The sequence below is a fragment of the Carettochelys insculpta genome, chromosome 5 (genome assembly GCF_033958435.1).
Source record: "Carettochelys insculpta isolate YL-2023 chromosome 5, ASM3395843v1, whole genome shotgun sequence".
Lineage (NCBI taxonomy): Eukaryota > Metazoa > Chordata > Testudines > Carettochelyidae > Carettochelys > Carettochelys insculpta.
The window spans coordinates 1,119,626-1,139,750 of NC_134141.1; the positions used below are offsets into that span (position 1 = coordinate 1,119,626).

Genomic DNA, 20,125 nt, shown 5'->3' on the forward strand with positions numbered 1-20,125 from the left:
TGTGGAAGCTGGAAGTGGAGTCCACTGAGCTATCAAGATCAAGAAACAATGTAAGTATCTATCAGTTGGGAGCAGTTTCTAATGCTTGCTGATCTGGGATGAGTATGGCTTCATCTCTGCTTTACAGGAGGCAGTCACCCTCACAGACTGCTTTCTCCCTTGAAGTGTATCCAGTACAGTGCTGATCTTTTTGGAGCAGGTTCACGGAAGCAGGTTTTTCCACTCTAGAACCACAGGTAAAATCACCTGACCTTTCCTCTGTCTTCAAACAAACCTTGTGTGTGTTCCACCCTGTGCTTAAAGGCACCGTCCCTGCTAACCAAAGTGCAAAGCCTGAAGTAAAGCTTGTATCAGCCCTTAAGACTTTTCAGCATCTTTTGAAGTGTAGAGGCAGGAACTGAACATAGCTCTGCTCTTACCAATGCTTTATACCTAATCCTGTTCAGCAGTCTCCTACATCAGTGGTGTCCAAAACAAAGAGTAACAATTGCCACAGTCCTCCCACCCCCCAGCCAGGCACATGCCCACCAAGTCGGCACCCTTCACCCCTCTGCAAACTGCGAATGACTCACAGAAGCCACTACCCTGTGTGAGCTGCCCAGAGCCACCCTGCAGCCCCGAGCAAGCCTCAGGAGGAGCAGCCTCCACTGCTGCTGCCACGGGCTTTCTCCACCATGTGGTGGGGCACGTGTATAGAGTGGCTGGAGGGGCACTTCACGTGTGCGGCTCTAACAAGCTGCTTTGCCACACCATGCTGTCCAGTTTGCCACATGCGGCGAACAGACACGGTATTGGATGTTGCACTCATATATATATATATATATATAGCTGCTCAGTTGTCTCGGGGTGGAAGTGTTAGTCTGTAGTTTCACAAAAAACAAGCAATGCCATAGCACCTTTAAGACTAGCAAATTTATGTATTAGGTAATGAGCTTTTGTGGGTAAGACCTAGTAGTAGTAGTAGTATTTTCAGATATGGAGTAGAGAATTAGAATCCAGGGTTTAAGTAGCTGGGGGGTGGGGAAGAATGGAGGGCAAAAAAGGGGGAAGGGGTCACCTGTCACTAATAGGACCAGTAGAAGAAATAAATTAAGTGGGATGGATGCTATTCCTGTGAATATCAACGATGGGGAAGTTGCCCTGGTAATGTGTAAGCCTGAGGTTAAATGTGTCAAATTTGCAAATGAATTCCAACTCAGCTGTCTCCCTCTGTAATCTTGTGGTAAAATCCTTTTGTAGAAGAATGGCTACTTTCAAATGTCTGCTCAGCCACTACAGTACATAAATAAAGAGGTCATGTTCAATTAGTTATCCTCAATGCCCTTACATCTACTCTAGGAGCCAGTCCCCTGTTCTTCAAGTGTGTCCCTCTCTCTTTCTTCCTTGCTGCCGGCTGTGGGTGGCTGTGAGTACTCCACTAATCAGCTGTGTGGCACCTGAATCTGTCCTCCCGCAAGACCTTGTTGCAGAATGCAGAACAGATAGTGAGACTAGATTGTGCAGATTTTTGGGGGAGGCATTGTACACAAAGATTTACAACAATTGTTCATTTTTATTGTGAAAATAAGTTTTATCAATATGGTAAAAATGAAACAGTAAGTTCCACTTCTTAAACATGTCTGGTTGATATGGGCAGGGGTCTAGGGTTGGAAGCCTAGAAAGCTTAATCAAAGCTAACGCACTGGTGTGAATTTAGGATCTACACTTATAATTGTATGCCTTTTGCATTTATTTTCTAGCCATTTAAATTGTGAATATTTCTAACATGCCTATCACAAAAGATGATTTTGGAATCCTGTTCATAAATTATATAATCTAATTCTCTAATCTTTGGTGTGTCAAATTTGAGAAGTAATTACTGTATGAGCAGAATAAAACATTGTTTTGTTTTGTAATAGAGAGGAAGCTGTGCTAGTCTATACACTATCAAAACAAAAAGCAGTCAAGTGCTACTTGACTGCTTTTTGTTTTGATATTGTTTTGTTTTGTTTTTTTTAAAAGAAAGAAATTCATCTGTATTTTCTGTGTCCTGGATTTAGCTAATTGAAGCACGTCTTCTCACCTCAGACTCTCACAGAAGTTCTACTTCCAGGCTGTCTACACTAGCTCCCAACTTCAAAAGGAGCATGGTAAGTAGAGTGTCGGGAGATTACTAATGAAGTGCTGTGGTGCATGTGCAGCACTTCATTAAGCTAATTCTTCCCCGCAGCAACTTCGAAGTGGCAAACTTCAAAGTGCCAGCTTGCGTGTAGCTGCAGCTCACCCGCGGGTACCTCGAAGTGCCCGGGCTACTTCAAAGTCCCTTTACTTCTTCCAGGCACTTCGAAGTACTGGTGGGTTAGCTGTGACTATACACAAGCCAGCACTTCGAAGTTTGCCGCTTCAAAGTTGCCGCGGGGGAAAATTAGCTTAATGAAGTGCTGCATATGCACCACAGCACTTCATTAGTAATCTCCCGACATCCTACCTACCATACTCCCTTCAGATTTGGAACCTAGTGTAGACACAGCCCCAGAGTATCGAAACAAAACAGCAGAGATATAGCACTTGAACAAAATGATTTATTCAGTGATGAGCTTTTGTGGGACAGACCCACTTCCTCAGTGGATCTGCCCCATGAAAGCTCATCACTGAATAAATCATTGTGTTAGTCTTTAAAGCGCTACCTTTCTGCTGTTTTGTTTTGTTGGCGCACAGACTAATGCAGTTACCTCTCTGTCACTTGCCAGAGTATCAGTGCATGATGATTTGTTGTAACAAACTGAATACATAGCACTGTCCTCTAGTGGCAAAACCAGTTAATGGCAAACTCTTTTAAAACCTTCATTCTATTGTACATGTACAATCGCCATCTGTTCACTATTTTATTTTGGTTGCATCTAATTACAATCCTCCTCCCTAGTTCACTGTACATTTGTTAGCAGTTTTACTCTTTTTCCCATAGCAATACATTATAAAAATGACAGATTGGGAATGATAACTTGGTGATGTTTGTGACAGGTTTTATGGCCAGTTTTTACTTAACTAAATGTAATTTCTAAAGAAAGTACAGCACTAATGCCACTGCATTCTGGCCTGGGCTGTATTTCTGTCTTCGTGTCTGCAACCATTTCTCTGTCTGGGCCTTGTCATTGGTCCAACTTCAGTTTGTCTTTATTGGGAAGAGACTTGGTGGGACGATTCGCATAACTGGAGCACGGTCATGGAAGGTTATAAACTGCTTAGGAAGGACAGACGGGGGAGAAAAGGAGGAGGAGTTGCGCTCTATGGGAGGGAGCAGTGTGATTGCTCAGAGCTCCAGCATGAGGAGGGAGAAAATCCAGTTGTGTCTTTGGGTTAAGCTTAGAGGCGGAAGTAACAGAGGTGATGTTGTAGTTGGTGTCTGCTATAGACCGCCAGGTCAGGGAGACGAGATATATGAGGATTTCTTCAGACAACTAAGAGAAGCTTCCAAATCACAGGCCCTAGTTCTCCTGGTAGACTTTAATGATCCAGACATTTGTTGGGAGACCAATACAGCAGCACACAGACAATCCAGGAAGTTATTGGAGAATGTTGGGAATAACTTCTTGGTACAAGTGCTGAAGAAACTGACCAGGGGCCATGCGCAACTTGACCTGCTGCTCACAAGCAGGGAAGAACTAGTAGGAGAGATAGAAGTGGGTGGAAACCTGGGCTGCAGCGACCATGAGATGGTAGATTTCAGGATCCAGACAAAAGGAAGAAAGGTGAGCAGTAACATACAGACCCTTGATTTCAGAAGAGCAGACTTCGACTCCCTGAGAGAACTGATGAGCAGGATCCCTTGGGAAACAAAGATGAAGGGGAGAAGAGTTGAAGAGAACTAGCAGTATTTTAAAGAAGCCTTACTGAAGGCACAGGAACAAACAATCCCCCTGTGTAGTAAGAAATGCAAACATGGTAGGCAACCAGCTTGGCTTAACGGGGAAATCCTTAGTCATCTTAAATTCAAAAAGGATGCATACAAGAAATGGAAACGTGGACAGTTGACTAAGGAGGAGTATAAACATATGGTTGGAGAGTCCTGGGGAGTAATCGGGAAAGTGAAAGCACAGTTGGAACTGCAGCTGGCAAGGGATGTGAAGAGTAACAAGAAGAGTTTCTATAGGCATGTTAACAATAAACAGGTTATCGGAGAAGGGGTGGGGCTGTTACTGGATGAGAGAGGTAACCTAGTGACTGATGTAAGAAAAGCTGAAGTACTCAGTGCTTTTATTGCCTCAGTCTTCACGGACAAAGTCAGCTCCCACATGACGGTCCTAGGCAATGCAGTATGGGAAGGTGGAGGGCAGCCATCTGTGGGGAAGAAACTAGTTCTGAGCTATCTAGAAAAACTAGATGTACACAAATCCATGAGTCTGGATTTAACGCACACAAGGGTACTGAGGGAATTGGCAGAGGTCATTGCTGACCCTTTGGCCATTATCTTTGAAGACTCTTGGAGATTGGGAGAGATCCTGGATGACTGGAAAAAGGCAAGTGTAGTGCCCATCTTTAAAAAAGGAAAGAATGACAATCCAGGGAATTATAGACCGGTCAGCCTTACCTCAGTCCCTGGGAAAATAATGGAGGGGATCCTCAAGGAATCAATTTTGGAGCACTTGGAAGAGGGGAAAGTGATCAAAAGTAGCCAACATGGATTCACCAGGGTCAAGTCCTGCCTGTCCAATCTGATTAGCTTCTATGACGAGGTAACAGGCTCTGTGGACATGGGAAGTCAGTGGATGTGATATACCTAGACTTCAGCAAAGCTTTTGGTACAGTTTCACATAACATTTTTGTCCATAAGTTGAGGAAATATGGCTTGGATCCTTGCACTATAAGATGGATGGAAAGCTGGCTTGACAGTCAGGCCCAACGGGTAGTGGCCAAAGACTCAATATCTGAATGGTGGTCTGTTTCAAATGGAGTGCCGCAAGGCTCAGTTCTGGGGCCAGTGTTGTTCAACATCTTTATTAATGACCTGGATGAGGGACTGGATTGCACCCTCAGCAAGTTTGCAGATGCCACAAAACTAGGGGGAGATGTAGATGCATAGGAACGTAGAGAGAGAATCCAGAGTGACCTGGATACATTGGAGGACAGGCCCAAAGAAATCTAATGCGGTTCAAAAAGGAGAAGTGTAGAGTCCTGCACCTGGGGTGGAAGAATCCCAAGCATTGTTATAGGCTGGGGACCAAATGGCTCAGCAGCAGTATGACAGAAAGGGACCTAGGGGTTATGGTGGATGAAAGGCTGGATATGAGCAAACAGTGCACCCTTGTAGCCAAGAAAGCTAATGGCATACTAGGGTGCATTAGGAGGAGCATTTTGAGCAGATCTAGACGGGTGGTTGTTCCCCTCTATTCGGCACTGGTGAGGCCACAAGCTGGTGTCCAGTTTTGGGCACCCCAGTATAAAAAGGATGTGGATGTGCTGGAGCAAGTTCAGTGGAGGGCAATAAAAATGATTAAGGGACTGGACCGCAAGACCTATGAGGACAGGTTGAGGGATTTGCACTTGTTTAGTTTACAGAAGAGAAAACTTAGGGATGATTTAATAGCAGTCTTCAGCTTCCTGAAAGGGGAGCTCTAAAGAGGAGGGTGAGAAACTGTTCTCAGTGGTGTCAGATGGCAGAACAAGGAGTAAAAGTCTGAAGTTGGAGAGAGAGAGGTGTAGGTTAGATATTAGGAAAAACTACTTCACCAGGAGGGTGGTGAAGCACTGGAATGCATTGCCTAGGAAGGTGGTGGATTCTCCATCCCTCAAGGTTTTTAAGTCCTGGCTTGACAAGGTCCTGGCTGGGATGACTTAGTGGGGTTGATCCTGCTTGAAGCAGGGGGCTGGACTAGATGACCTCCTGAGGTCCCTTCCAGCCCTATGATTCTATAAGTGTGGACTGCTGCACCCTGATCATCACTTATCAGAGGGGTAGCCATGTTAGTCCGGATCTGTAACAGCAATGAAGGGTCCTGTGGCACCTTACAGACTAACAGAAAAGTTTTGAGCATGAGCTTTCATGAAAAAAGACTCACTTCATCAGATGCTCTGACCATCTGATGAAGTGTGTCTTTGCTCATGAAAGCTCATGCTCAAAACTTTTCTGATCATCACTTAGATACTGCTTATTTTCTGCAACACTGACCTCCCCACCTTGAATAAATTTTTTGGCATCAAACAGTCCAAAGAGAATGAAAAGCACTGGCACATCATGCATCACTTAAGAGTGTTGTTGGTGATCTCTTCTCCAGCTTCTAGAGACTGTGAACTGCAGCGGTGATATCTTCATACTTTCCCCAACAATGGCTCAAGAAAATCAGAAATAGTACAAACTATCAGATGTTATTTTTTAAAATATTTTTTTGCCAGGTACTTAATCATGTTTTAGCAAAAAATTCAGTTCACATAGATTTCTTAGAGAGAATAACATTTGTACTAAATAGTTCGTCTGCGTGTTGGTAGCAGCCTTCAGCTACCTATGGGGGGATTGCAAAGAGGATGGAGAGAGGCTGTTCTCTGTGGTGACAGATGACAGAACGAGGATCAGTGGTCTCAAGCTGAAGTGGGAGAAGTCTAGGTTGGAAAACCCTATGATTCTAAGTCAACCAAGACTTTCTTCTTCACGGTACTGGTAGTAGCAGTAGCATCCTTCAGTCTACATAGACTATGGAACGCGCCCTTCGTAGTTCCGTTTGGCATCCTCATTTCCAGTGCTGGCTGTGACTGTGAAGACCCACATGAGAGTGACAGTCCTTGCTGCATCTGTTGCATATGTAATGGGTGTCTGGCAGGTCCTTGCTGTGCTTTCTGTGGGCTCGCTTCTCCTTTGCTAGCTGTGTGATCCTCAACTCACCCTTCTGAAGGCCCTTGTATAGTTCCTGCCTCCATCTGCTCTGATCATCTGCCAGCTCCTCCCAGCTGTCTGGCTTGATGTCTACTTCCCTGAGGTCTCTCTTGCAAACATCTTTGTAGCGCAGCTGGGGGCATCCGGGAGGTCTTTTGCCAGAGGCTAGCTCACCATACAGGATGTCTTTTGGAATCCTTCCATCATTCATCCTGTGGACGTGGCCAAGCCAGTGGAGCTGCCGCTGCCTGAGGAGGGTGTGCATAGCTGGGATTCCAGCTTGCTCAAGGACGGCAGTCTTGGACACTCTGTCCTTCCATGATATTCCAAGGATGCGCCTGAGGCAGTGCTAGTGGAAGACGTTCAGCCTCTTTTCCTGGCGGGCATACAGGGTCCAAGTCTCGCTGCCGTAAAGGAGGGTGCTGAGGATGCAGGCTCTGTAGACTTGCATTTTGGTGTGAGTGTACAGCTTGTTGTTGTTCCACACTCTCTCGCTGAGTCTGGACAGAGTTGTGGCTGCTTTACCAATCCTCCTATTTAGCTCAGTCTCCAAGGACAGGGTGTCAGTGATGGTGGACCCGAGGTAAATGAACTCATGGACGACCTCTAATGTATAGTTGTCAGTGCTGATTGATGGAGAAACAGCAACATCCTGAGCAAGTACATTTGTCTTCTTTAGGTGGATGGAAAGCCCGAAGTCCTTGCATGCTTTGGAGAACCGATCCAGCAGCTTCTGAAGCTGGTCTTCTGTGTGTGACATGACAGCAGCGTCATCTGCAAACAGCATGTCTCTGATGAGGACTTCCCGCACCTTAGATTTAGCCTTCAGCCTTGCAAGTTTAAACAGTTTCCCATCAGATCTTGTGTGCAAAAAGATGCCCTCTGTTGAAGATCCAAAGGCGTGTTTAAGGAGGAGTGCGAAGAAGATCCCGAACAATGTCCGAGCAAGGACGCATCCTTGTTTGACGCAGCTCCTGATGCTGAAAACATCCGATAATGTGCCATCTTATTGGACGGTTCCTCTCATGTCTTCGTGGAAAGAGTGGATCATCTTGAGTAACCATGGTGGACATCGTATCTTGTGGAGCAGTTTGAACAGTCCATCCCTGCTGACCAAGTCGAAGGCTGTGGTTAGGTCGATGAAAGCAATATAGAGTGGCTTCCTCTGCTCCCTGCATTTCTCCTGCAGCTGCCTCAGAGAGAAGACCATGTCGACGGAATCCGCACTGTGATTCAGGATACGCCCTCTCAGCAATCTTCTGGAGTCTGCCGAGGATGACGCGAGCGAACAGTTTACCAGTGATGCTTAGGAGGGAGATTCCATGGTAATTGTTGCAGTCGCTTCTGTCTCCTTTGTTCTTATGCATGTCCTGTGGAACCTCTCCCTCTCTCCAGCACAGGCACAGTAGCTCATGTAGGGGTTCCAGGAGGGTGTCTGTGGCACACTTGATTACCTCTGGTGGTATACCATCCTGGCCCGGGGCCTTTCCTACTGCAATGCTGTCGATGGCTTTCTTCAGTTCATCCACAGTTGGTTCCTGGTCCAGTTCGTCCATTACTGGTAGGAGTTTGACGGCATCGAGGGCTGAGTCGACCACAATGTTCTCGCGTGAGTACAGCTCGGATTACTACTCGACCCAGCGCTCCATCTGTTTGGCTTTGTCAGTGATGACTTCACCAGATTTGGATTTCAGAGGTGCCATCTTGTTCTGGGTGGGTCCTAATGCCTTCTTGATGCCCTCGTACATTCCCCTGAGATTACCAAAGTCAGCACTGGTCTGGATGCTGCTGTATAGCTCGAGCCAGTAGTTGGCACAACGCCTGGCTGTCTGCTGTACTTTTTTTCTGGCTGCTCTGAGCACTTGCAGGGTATTCTGGCTTGGTGAGCGTTTGTACACCAGGAGTGCAGCGCACTTTTTTTTGATGGCTGGAATCATCTCATCGGAGTTAGCTTCAAACCAGTCATTTGTATTTCTAGCTCTTCTTACAAACACCGACGACGCCATGTTGTACATTGTATCCCTCAGATGCTGCCATCTGGATGTCACATCGGCACCCCCAGGGCTGCTGCGCAGATTCTCCTTGAGGGTCGCTCTGAACTTTTCAGCTCTCTCTGAGTTAGTCGTCTTTCTGGCATCGATGCGGGGCCTTCCAGTTGGTTTAGAGTGGTGCAGCTTCTTGGGAATCACCTTGAGTTTGGAGCAAACTAACGAGTGATCTGTATCGCAGTCAGCACTATGATAGCTGTGTGTCAGAAGGACATTTCTGAGGTTATCACGTCTAGTGATGACCACGTCTAGTTGATGCCAGTGTTTTGAGCGTGGGTGTCTCCATGACACTCTGTGCTGTGGCTTGGTTTGGAAAAATGTGTTTGTGATGCACAGATTGTGGTATGTGCAAAGTTCGAGAAGACACCGACCATTTTCATTCATTTTTCCCACACCAAAGTGGCCTAAGCAGGAAGGCCACGAGTCACGATCAGCTCCAACTCTCGCATTGAAGTCACCCAGAACATACAGTTGTTTGCGAGCAGGTATTTGCGCTATGGCAGCACTAAGCATGTCATAAAACTTGTCTTTTGCTTCCGGTGCGGCGTACAGGGTTGGGGCGTAAGCGCTGATCAGGTGGACAGGACCGGCGCGAGTTTGAAGTATGACCTGAAGGAGTCTTTCTGGTCCACCCATGACTAATTCCACCATTTGTAGAAGGGTGTTTCTGATGGCGAAGCCAACACCATGCTCCCTGGGTTCTTCTCGGGCTTTACCCTGCCAGAAAAAGGTGTAGTCCTTTTCCTTTAGAGATCCCGAATCTGCGAGACATGTCTCTTGCAGAGCAGCAGTGTCAACTTGGAGCCTCTTCAGTTCGTCATTGATGACAGTGGTCTTTTGGGTGTCGCTGATGTCCTGAAGATCTTCAGTCAGACCGGTCAGTATGGTCCGCACATTCCAGCAAGCGAGCTTAAAACTTTGCTGGTTTCCTTTTCTTGTTGATTTTCTTATTGGTTTGCCTGGTGCTCAGCTTTCAGGTCACTTGTCAGGTTTGGGAACCTTAAGCCTCACGCACCCAGTGAGGCAGGTGAACTGTGGCAGGACAGTACCCTATTGGCTGGGGGCTGCGCAGCTTGAGGCGGGGGGTTACTGTCCAGTGAGATGCGACGATCTCTCCCACCATCGGAGGCAACCCCTGGTGCTCGTTCTCTACGCCAGTCGAGCAAGAGCTTGTAACTGGTATCTGTTACCTCCTGTGTTGGTTCAACACTGTTAGCGATGCTGGAGTACCTTTCTAGGCATGAGCTTGGGTGATTATTGGGACCCTGGGCTGCCCAGATGCCAGTGTTCCTCTCTCAGCTTTACTGATATAGCCCAAAGGAGAGGATAACCTCTACGTCTGGTACCAGCTCAGCTGCAGGAGTTGCCGGGTCAATGCCAGAAGTTGGCACAGAACTGCCTTAGGACTCCCCTCCGGATTTTCTGTCAGGGTTTACTCCCTTAGCCTTGCTCCTTTCCAGGATAACCCACAAGGCAGTGGGGCATGGAGAACGTGGGTACCAGAAAGGAGATAAACGGGCTTTGACAACAATGGTCAAGACTTTGCTAATATAAAACAAAGTGAAGCTGTGAGCAAGAGGCAGGGTCTCTGCTCACAGAAGTTGGCAAAAACAGGACGGATTGTGCAGCAACACTAATTGGTACAAGGCATAGGCCGTATATGCACATTTCAGAGGGATGGTAACACACCTCAGTAAGAAACCTCTTGGTACTATTGCACTCCCCACAGCTAACAGGGAAATACTGAGCCACATTTAGGACAGGGTCTAAAAGAACAGCATGATAGATAGTGATATTTTGATGGAACCACCAGGTGCGAGGCTATGGGTGGTATCTGGGGTATGAGAAAGTGGCAACCTGATATGTTGGGAGTGATGTGTAACTTGTTTGTACCTGTGTATAAAGATTGGTCTTGGAAGGGGCAGTTTTTGTGCAGCCTAGGGGGCAATGGAGAAATCTGCCATTGACTGAGCTGAGTCCATTGTCACGGGGCACGTATATAGTAGCACAACTGTAGACGTCTGATCCAAGAAGCAGGAGAGTATGTTTTGTTTGACCATAACCAGGCCAGATGCCTCCGTCCCATCTCTGATTTTGTGGGCTCTCTGAGTCTGCGGTACTGGTTACCTGCATAGAGATAGCTCAACATACAGGCGGAGCACGCACATGCGACTGAACAGTTATCACTGGGCAGAGCAGGATGCTTGTCAAGAGACCACAATTGTGACTTCTGACCACATGTATAAAATGCCAAATTCAACAGCAACAGAGGTGATAACTTGCCAGTGTTACCTAAGATAACAAGATGTGTCCCCCTCGGCATTTGCAGTACTTTCTTGTGCTTCCCAAATGCCTTGAGTACTGCACATAGCAAAATTATCTCACTGCAAATTAATTATTTAAGGTCACTGACATTCATTTAGTCCACAAACTGTGCTTGATGGATCAAACCATGCCAATAAATATCTCCTAGCTTATTCAGAGAGCGAGGCATACTGATGTGGAGGCTGGCCAATTTCCTAGAATCTGGACTCCATTAACAAATTACTCTGAATTGCTGCTTTTAGCTTCTGTTCTTTAGAAGTGCCTGTGTGACCTTTGGGTCCCTCTCTCCTCTGTTTTCAGACACTATGTTGGAAATGTGCCTGCCCAGGCTAGACTCTGGTACCCCTCACAAATAGCCCTTTAAATCAGAACAATCTGGTAATTCGAGAGGAAGCCTTAGAATTGGAAAACAGACTGAAATGCAGTCAGTCAACCTCTCGCTGCCAGCTGTATTACACCAGTACTCAAACCAGAAGAGTAAAGTGCTTTGATATTGTGACAAGAGGCCATCTAAGGAACTTAGAAACACTCCCCTGTGGTTTAATTGGGAACCTATGCCCTGGTCACCCAAGTAAAGGTAGCTTGTAACTTTGAAAAGGTCCTTTTTTAAGAAAAGCGAGAGACACTGAGCTGGCAGCACATTTGCTAGCAGAGGTGCCCACAGGAGCATCACTAGTTGACTCAGGGAAAGGTAGGCTAGTCCTGCCAATACTCTTTGGTGTTCCATGCCTTAGAGCAGAGAGATGTGACATGCACAGGAGTTGGTTTGGGAGCTCAGATACGGAGCTTTCCTGCCTCCTTCTCATACACTAGGGATTCCCGAAGCAAGGGAACACAATCTGAACAGCAATCTTTCAGTAATAGCAGGTGATGCTATATCCTGCATTAATATAGCCACATTTAGACACTGCCCATGACTTAAACAGTTGCCTACTGGCGTAGCTTCGGCCCACTGTGTCCTCACTTGGGAGACATGCTTCTATTTTATTCTGTGAGGGAGCATTATGGAGCTGAATTTCACACCTGTGCCACAGAGAGATGAATATTGCCAGGGAAGACTATCAAATACTTCATTACTAAGGCTCACTTCATCACATGTATGCAACAGGGGAAGGAGGACAACCTCAAATGAAGGCCAATTTCCATATACCATCTATGGTTCAAGTTTACATAGAACTAACAGCTTACCACTGGTTGCAGCTTTCACAGTAGTCTGAGTGCCCTTTTTTGCCATATCAGAAGTGACAGGGTATCAGCATTGTGAGCAGCACTATCCAGAAGTGGACTGGCTACACTGCTTGCTACATCCTTTTGGGAGAAGGATAGACAGGAGAAGCAATGGCAAGGAAGGATGCTGAACTCAGTTCAACATGCTACCTTTCCAAACTGGCAACCTCTTGGCTTTGTAGTAGGTGGAGCCACTTAGTTAGGAAAGTAGATCAGTGCCCAGAAGCAAAGACTTCCATGTTTAATTATTTAGTAAATACCTAGGCAGCACTAGGTTTCAGAAGTTACTTCCCACCGACCAGTTCATACTATGTGAAGGTTCCCCTTCATGTCACCCTGTGGATGACTAGTTATCCAGCAGTCCCAGCCAAATTTAACCACCAAACTCCATAAACGGTGGTTTGCGGAATTGCAAGCACACAGGGCTCATCATAAGTGCAAAGCACAATAGTTTTCTTTCTTAATCCACTGTCTTGCTACTCTGCAACAGATAATGCCATTGTCTCTTGGGAGAGGGAGGGCATTTGGGCTCATGTTAGTTTAGTGCAGGAATTACTACCTTGGGACTGTGGGTACACTACCAAGTGCAAAGACAGGACAATGACTATGTCACGGCAGACAGTTATCCTACCTATGGAGAAACACCAAAAGCAACTTAGTCCTGACTCCCAGCCTCTGGGGAAGAGGGTTTTGTTATTCTCTCATTAGAAAACAACATGAAGTCAAAAGGCTCTGGAAGGACAGATGACTAAGGTGATACTGTCACAAGTAATCTTCAATGTCTCTGCGAGAGAGAGAGAGAGAGAGAGGGAGAGAGACGAGGTGGGTGACGTAATGCCTTTTATTGGACTGGCTTCTGTTGAAGCAAGACAAAAGGCTGACAGCAGAAGTCGGTCCAGTCAAAGATATTACCTCCCCCACCTTGTATTTCTAATACCCTAGGACTGACACAACTACAACCATTCTGCAGGAGGCAGCTAGAGTGCATCCGACTGAAAATATCTTGCAGGTCTTAAACTGAGCACACTGGGACATTTTGCTCTTGCTACTTTCCAGTGTTTATTTCGCTACTGGACATGGTTTCCCTGGAAGTGGCATATCTTGTTCTTTTCACAGAAAGGATTATCCGGTTGGATGGCGTGTCTACTCTATGCACCGTGAGAGGTAAAAGCTTTATTCTAATCAATGGCTGATGAAGTCATCACAAAAGTTGGAGAGGTGGGAGAGAATGCCAAAGCTGTGTTCAGCATTTCAGCATGCTGCCAGACAGCAGTACTTTTGTACAATGCAAACGTTACAGCAGGGATGAGCAATATGGCCCCACTTTTCATGCCTGCAATTAGCAGCCATCCCCCGACCTTTCTAATGTAATCCAAAATGATGGAAATTTTGGTTGTGTTCATATGAAAAAGCCCTTTCAGCACATGTAACAAAATAGGTATGTAGAATGTAAAAACTTTATTACAGTAAACTCTTTCATATCTGGCATTCTATCATCTGGAACTCTCAAATAACCAGTATTTTAACCATAAATAAATTTTAGTTACGTTTTCCATAAGTACATGATAGTGAAAGTAAAAACAAATAAATACAGTACAAGTTTGCAGCGTACAATACTACTGGTGTTGGTAAATAAAGTACCCTGCATACATTTTTCTTTGTTTCTTAATATCTAATTTTGTTTTTCTTTTGTGTTATACATTGCTAAATATACCTGCCTCTCCAGTTATCCAGAATATTTGAATATCCAGCAACCTCCTGGTCCTGGGGCTGCCAGATATGAAAGAGTTTACTGTAACTGGTATATAAATGGGAATACACATACATAGAATAGTAACATATTTCAACATTTTTAATGGGATGAATGAGCTTCAGATGCAGCATCCAATGGTTCTGTGCCTCCCTTTATGAAATGTCATGAACCCTGAGGGGTCATGAACCCAGAGGGGTCCTGCCCCCTGACTTTGCGCAAGCCTGAATTACGCTAGACAGTAAGAAGAGCGGCAGGCCACTGGACTTACAGCCACCTTCCTGGGAGAGCCAGGCCTGTGCACATCTATGTGCAAACAGATAACACCTCTCGCAGACTGAGACCACGTATTCCATATGCTTACTTTAAAATGCAATCCTGAACACTTCAGTGAAGAGTTCATTTCTGTCTGGTAGGAGAAAGAGGATAGAACGCATTATTTACATTTTAATGCTAAACCTATGTTGAAGACTGGGATTCTAGTTTAACAAGTCTCTAAACTCAGATGCATGGTAGAAATTAGCACAAAACTTTGAGTCACTATTAGCTTACTCCACTCAAGAGTTAATCTTTGCTAAGAACCCTTCATTGAAGCCCCACCTGCTATGAGAGATTGGGCTAATGAGGATGAAGTAGATACTTTTTACCCACAAGACAGAGAGCCATCCAGACTAGCTTTTGAGCCTCACTTCAGGCTTTTCTCTGCATCTAAGTGGTTTGCCCCAGTCATTTGATTTTAAATCCTGTACCAGAGATTCCTATTTGACAGCCACATCAGTTACCCTGTGCCTCAGTCGGTCACTAGTAGTCTCAGACAACCCAGCCAATTAACTCCTCCTGCTGTTCCCTAGGGCTTTCAGAAGCCAGAGTAGTGGTAACAACCGTTTCTCTCCAGTGTGTGTGAGAAGAAATCAGTGGGGATACACACTCATCCCTCGTTAAACAAGTACTTTACTTACGAGTACTCGCTTAAACAAGGGACACACATACATACCTTAGTTCCCTGGACAAATGAACTCCCCCGGCTAATACGAACCTAACCCCATCCCCGCGGCTGCAGCCTGCAATAGTCCATCCCCTCTACCAACCCCGCAGACCCAACCTGCAGCAGCCTTAACCCCCCGCCAGCTCCACAGCCCCAACCTGCAGCAGCCTGAAATCCCGCTGGCCCTGCGGCTGCAACCCACAGCAGCCTGACCCCACCACAGACCCAACTCACCACAGCCCCAACCTGTGGCAGCCTGACCCCCGCACCAGTCCCACGGCCCCAACCCACCACACCCTGACCCCCCTCCACCTGCTCCACAGACCCAACCTGGCACTAGGTTTTAATCCTTCCTCCCACTACCCCCAGCCTTTAACCTCCCCCCGAAATCCCAAGGTTCACTTACCTCTCAAAAGCAGCACCACCTGCTGCCACTCCTTCCCTGAGTTAGGAGCACTTGGAACTAGCCTGAGATTTCCATATGTATTTGAATGGTAATTTAGTGTCCATCTTACAAGTTTTTGCCCATGAGCAGAAAGTTGGGAACCAATTGTGCTCGTATAGCGAGGGATGAGCGTAGCTCCTCCTCCTGATCAATGACAGGCACAGACAAGAGTGCTTTTACCTTTAAAGCTACTTTCTACTAGGTCTTGAGCACACACACACTCAGAGTCTGCAGCAGCAGGTTCAGAGCATCCCAAACACTTATATTTGTTCAAAATCTGAGATGGTTCTGAGTGACCGGTAGCCAGACTTCTGGGACAAATTCTTCTGTCCAAGGGAATTCAGGTGCCAGCTCCTTCCCAAAGAAAAGCTTCCTTGGACTGGTCTAACATATATGTTTACTGAATCTTTTATAGCTAAGTCAAACCAAGCATATAACTTGTAGTTGTGCCATATTTACTTGAGTGTGGTCCCCGGTTAATTTTTCTGTAGGTCACTGGCTCCTGACCTTACCAAGGGCCCCCACTCCTGTTTTAAATTAGGGTCCCATAGACTTACACAGTAAATTCAGAAACTGACAGGGGTACATGCCTGTTAAATGGCTTTGTTACCACTTGACTGGCCCCTTCACAGATTCAGGGTCTGCTAATGGCTCTGGCCTGGTGTTTCGCTGTTAACTAGCTCCTCTGGGAAGGAAGCAGAGCCACAGAACAGGGATAGGAAGTGGCAGGTTGGTGGGCATTAGGACTTAGCGGTGCCCCAAATCTAGGCGTGCCCTATGCAGCTCTGTAGTCTGCATAGAGATAAGGCTGGCTCTGCCCACAGGTGCAGCTAGTGTACTTACAACTGGATTCATTTCCTAGTGAGAAAAAACTAACCAATCAGCCTCTGCTTCTGTAGCAGCTGGGAGAGGGAAACATACTTCCTGGGCAGAGAGCGAGGGAGGTGTCACTTCCTTTCCTTTCCAGTTCTCCAGACCGTGTCTGGTGGGATGTGCGGATAACGGTGGGGAGGAGCAGGCGTGCAGCCGGTTACCTCTGGCACCCTGTGCAGGCAGAGAGGGTTTCAGCACAGCAGGCGGGAAGAGTGGCCCCTAAGTGCCAGCTGTGGTCTGAGATCTGACACTGCTGCTGCTGAGTTACTGCTCAGGCCTGCTCCCAGCAGCACGGGGTGGTAGTGCCTGGTGGCGCTCTGCTGCCCGCTGCACAGCCAAGATGCTCCCTGCAGAGCCGTGGTAAGTGTAAGTGGTAAAGCTGGGGGGTGGGCTTGGCTTTCGCGGAGGAGGGGGGGATCAAAGTGCGCTTACCAGCTCCTGAGTCCACAAGAACAGACTCCATATGGTACATTCAACCCTTTGTGAAACTGAGAGCTGTGATGTCAGCAGAAGCAAGTCTTGTTTTCTGTCTGTATCCCTGGCTACTGCGGTCTCCATTAATCAGAACTGCGAGAAAATAAAGCACAGCTCCCGCAAGGAGCCCAGTCAGAGACATAGAAGGGGGCCCAATGCTGAATTCACACTGCTTTTACCCTGGTTAGCTGCACTAGCTTGATGTGCCCGTGAGGGAAGAGAACGAGTGTCAGCAATGGAGGTACAATGTCACTGGGACCGGCTCCCTCCCTGTAACCTGTGACAAGCCCTTTGCAGCGTCTGGGTTCTGCGGCAGAGTGCGCTCTCGGCCAAATCCCTCCTGCATGCACCCCAGAAGGGCCTGTTAATATTTCTGACAGCGTCTGTTCGAGAGCCCTGCTCTAACAGATACCATAGTATGCATAATTTTTCAGTAAACATGTTAGTTGTTGTCCATTTTTATTTCCTTTGATTTTGTAATAATCATCAAATTTGTACAAATTCAGTACATCTGATAATAAAGTGGCAAAGTTATGCAAGCAAATTATCCCATAGTGCTTTAAAAGCTGTGAATGAGTATACAGCAAAGTAATTTCTGCTGTTCCAGAGTCGACTGTGCTTGAAATTCTTGAACACCCATCACATTTTCATAAAATTGGCTCTTAGTTAGTTGAAACGTAAGTCATGGACTTCTTGAGGGAGCCAGAGTATAATTTTCTGGTCTGTGTAGTTCTGGACCTCAGAATATAGATGCGGGTAACAGCTCTTTCTGGCCTTAGAAGTAATGACAAAGTTAAGGAAGCATCCAGTACAAACTATACATTACTGTCTCTAACAGTCCTATTCCAGAGCACAAAGCACTGACAGGGTGTGATGGAGTTGGGGGAGTGCATGTGTGAGACTCAGGCTGGATGTGTGTGAGACAAGCAGAGCAGCTCTCAGCGGCTAAGGATGACCCTGGGGCTATAACCTGGGCTGTCAGGTAACACCTCTGCCCTGAACAAAGAGGAGGGAGGAGCCGAGTGGGGTTTGAATCGGACGCAGCAGATAGAAGCTGGAGGCGAGAGGGAGCTGGAAGGCAGCTAGCCTGGCGGGGGTGGGACGCTACACCCCAGGGGGCACCCCTCGGGCTCCTCTCCCCAGGACGGGTTGGAATGACTGTCTCTGACTGTTGCACTGACACTTCTGTGAGAAACTGGGCCTCTGTCACCTAATAAACTTCCTGTTCTACCTGCTGAGTGAGAGTCACTCCTGCCTGCGGATGGGGTGCAGTGCATGGGGACCCCTGAACTCCATCACACAGGGATATTACTGCGGGATGGAAGAAGTCAAAGGACATTCTCTTCATTTGCCAATTTGCCCCAGTAAAGTTGCAGTGCGCCGTCTCCCTGAGAGGCAAAGGAGGTTCCCACGGGAGCAGATGATGTGCTAGTTCCACCAGCTAACATCCCTGTGAGGCTGGTGCTTCAGGGTTGAGACTATCTGTCTTGCTTCTTTGCCTGTAACTGTAAAGCCATGCAGGCTAAGATGGAAGCCAGAAGGAAGTGCTGATCTAAAGGCCAGTCATGATCAAACACAAAGTGCCAGGTCCCACTGAGCAGAATTGATGAGATTATCATTTCCCAAGCAGGACCTTTGCCTTTTTCTTGATTGCACTGTGCTGATGTTTAACTAAAGGGGGAAGTGTCTAGCTGCTGTTTACTGATGTACCAATATTGTACAAAGGACTCCTGTGTAGAGTAAAAGCTGAGTATTTTCTGAAGACAGTTCTAGTTTTGCATCCCACTGATCCAATGCGAAATGAGAAACCCCCTCTCATGAATTCAAACTCACCACAGTTTTGGAGGAAAAGCTGTCCTAGTTCTCTGTCCCTAGCCCTGAGGTCCATGAGTTCAGTTTAGCAGTTCCTTTTGTTTCCATAGCTCAGCTACCAGCTAACCTGCGAGAGAGCTGTGAACCTGAGGAGCATTCTGGTATTGCCATGCAAATGAGCACATTGTATGGGGAAGGGGACCCCTATAGTCTAAATTCCAGGGACAGATCCTGGCAGGGTGGATTTATCCCTTATTCCTCCCAAGGCAGATGAAATGCTTGCCATACAGTGAGCTTGGGGGGTTAGGCAGATGACAACTTAGTAACAAAGGTCCTGTCTTGTGGGGACATCAAACATCTCACACTTTTGTAAGTGCAGAGGCTTCTCCCAGGGTCCTTTTTCACAGTGTCATAGTCTGGAGGTCTGAGTCTGAGCTCACCCCAGTTCACACTCTTGTATCTCCATGGACTTCTGATTCTCGTCTGGAGTGAGCGAGGTCAGAATCAAAGCCCATTGGTTGCTCACACAGTGCAGCCTGCTTCACTTCAGTTAGCTACCGTTCTCAGCCCCTCCAAATAGCTGCATTTCCCTGGTGGTGCCTACTCTATCTGTAGCTTGTAAAGTGCTTTGAGACCTGTCAGCGTAGAAGATCTTAGTGTGTACGCTCAACTTACATGTGTATTATCTGCTCTCATGTCCCAGGGGCTGGCAGACAAATGTCTCTTGTAACAGTTCAATAGACATGGAGCTGGTTCTGCATTACTCCCTTATTCCATCGGTAAGTAAGCCAAGTCACCAGCAGCCTAGAGCTGCCATGCTCAGCAGAAGTTGTGTGTGATGTATTTTGATCAAATGTATTGATTTCTTTCTGCTCTCAGTTCTACCACAAACTGCCAGACACACCCACTGCAAAATGCTTACACCCAATTTATACGGGAAACCAGCTACCCTAACCCTACCAACATATGTGTCAAATTTCAGTGTTCCCTCGTATTGGTTTTAAATATTCTCTAAGACCTCATGTGCACACACAACTGGTGTGTGTGTGTGGACTCTGCAGGGATTTGCTTAACCTGTTTGCTTTCTTAGTGTAACCCACACTCCTGTGTGTGGTTCAGTGTTCCATGTAGAGGTACCTAGACCACTTCACACAGAAAGAATGGGGGTGCTCTACAGCCAAAGCTGAGCACCAGCTGGCTCAAATTGTAGAGGTGCCTGCACTGAGCTCCAGCGGTCACAGGCTGAAGTCTTCCTGTAGGTAGTTACAATAGAGTTTAGCTTCTTGGATTCTTTGATCATGGGACACTGTTCCAGGCACAAGGATTATTGGGAAAAGATGGG

At 46.7% G+C, this 20,125-nt stretch overlaps 1 protein-coding gene across 6 annotated transcripts in view; it reads left to right on the top strand.

Moving 5' to 3' along the window:
- The window catches only part of LOC142013308 (stimulated by retinoic acid gene 6 protein-like), a 57,215-nt gene continuing 37,090 nt past the window's right edge, over positions 1-20,125 (top strand). For 2 of the 6 annotated variants that reach the window (XM_074994499.1, XM_074994503.1), the window contains exons 1-2: positions 16,625-16,857; positions 19,487-19,562. In XM_074994499.1, coding sequence (XP_074850600.1) covers positions 16,838-16,857; positions 19,487-19,562 — 96 coding nt within the window. In that variant the 5' untranslated portion in view covers positions 16,625-16,837. Of the gene's footprint in view, positions 51-127; positions 237-9,709; positions 9,770-13,560; positions 13,609-16,624; positions 16,858-19,486; positions 19,563-20,125 lie in introns of those variants that run through there. The other 4 variants (XM_074994500.1, XM_074994502.1, XM_074994501.1 and 1 more) reach the window with 4 other exon arrangements.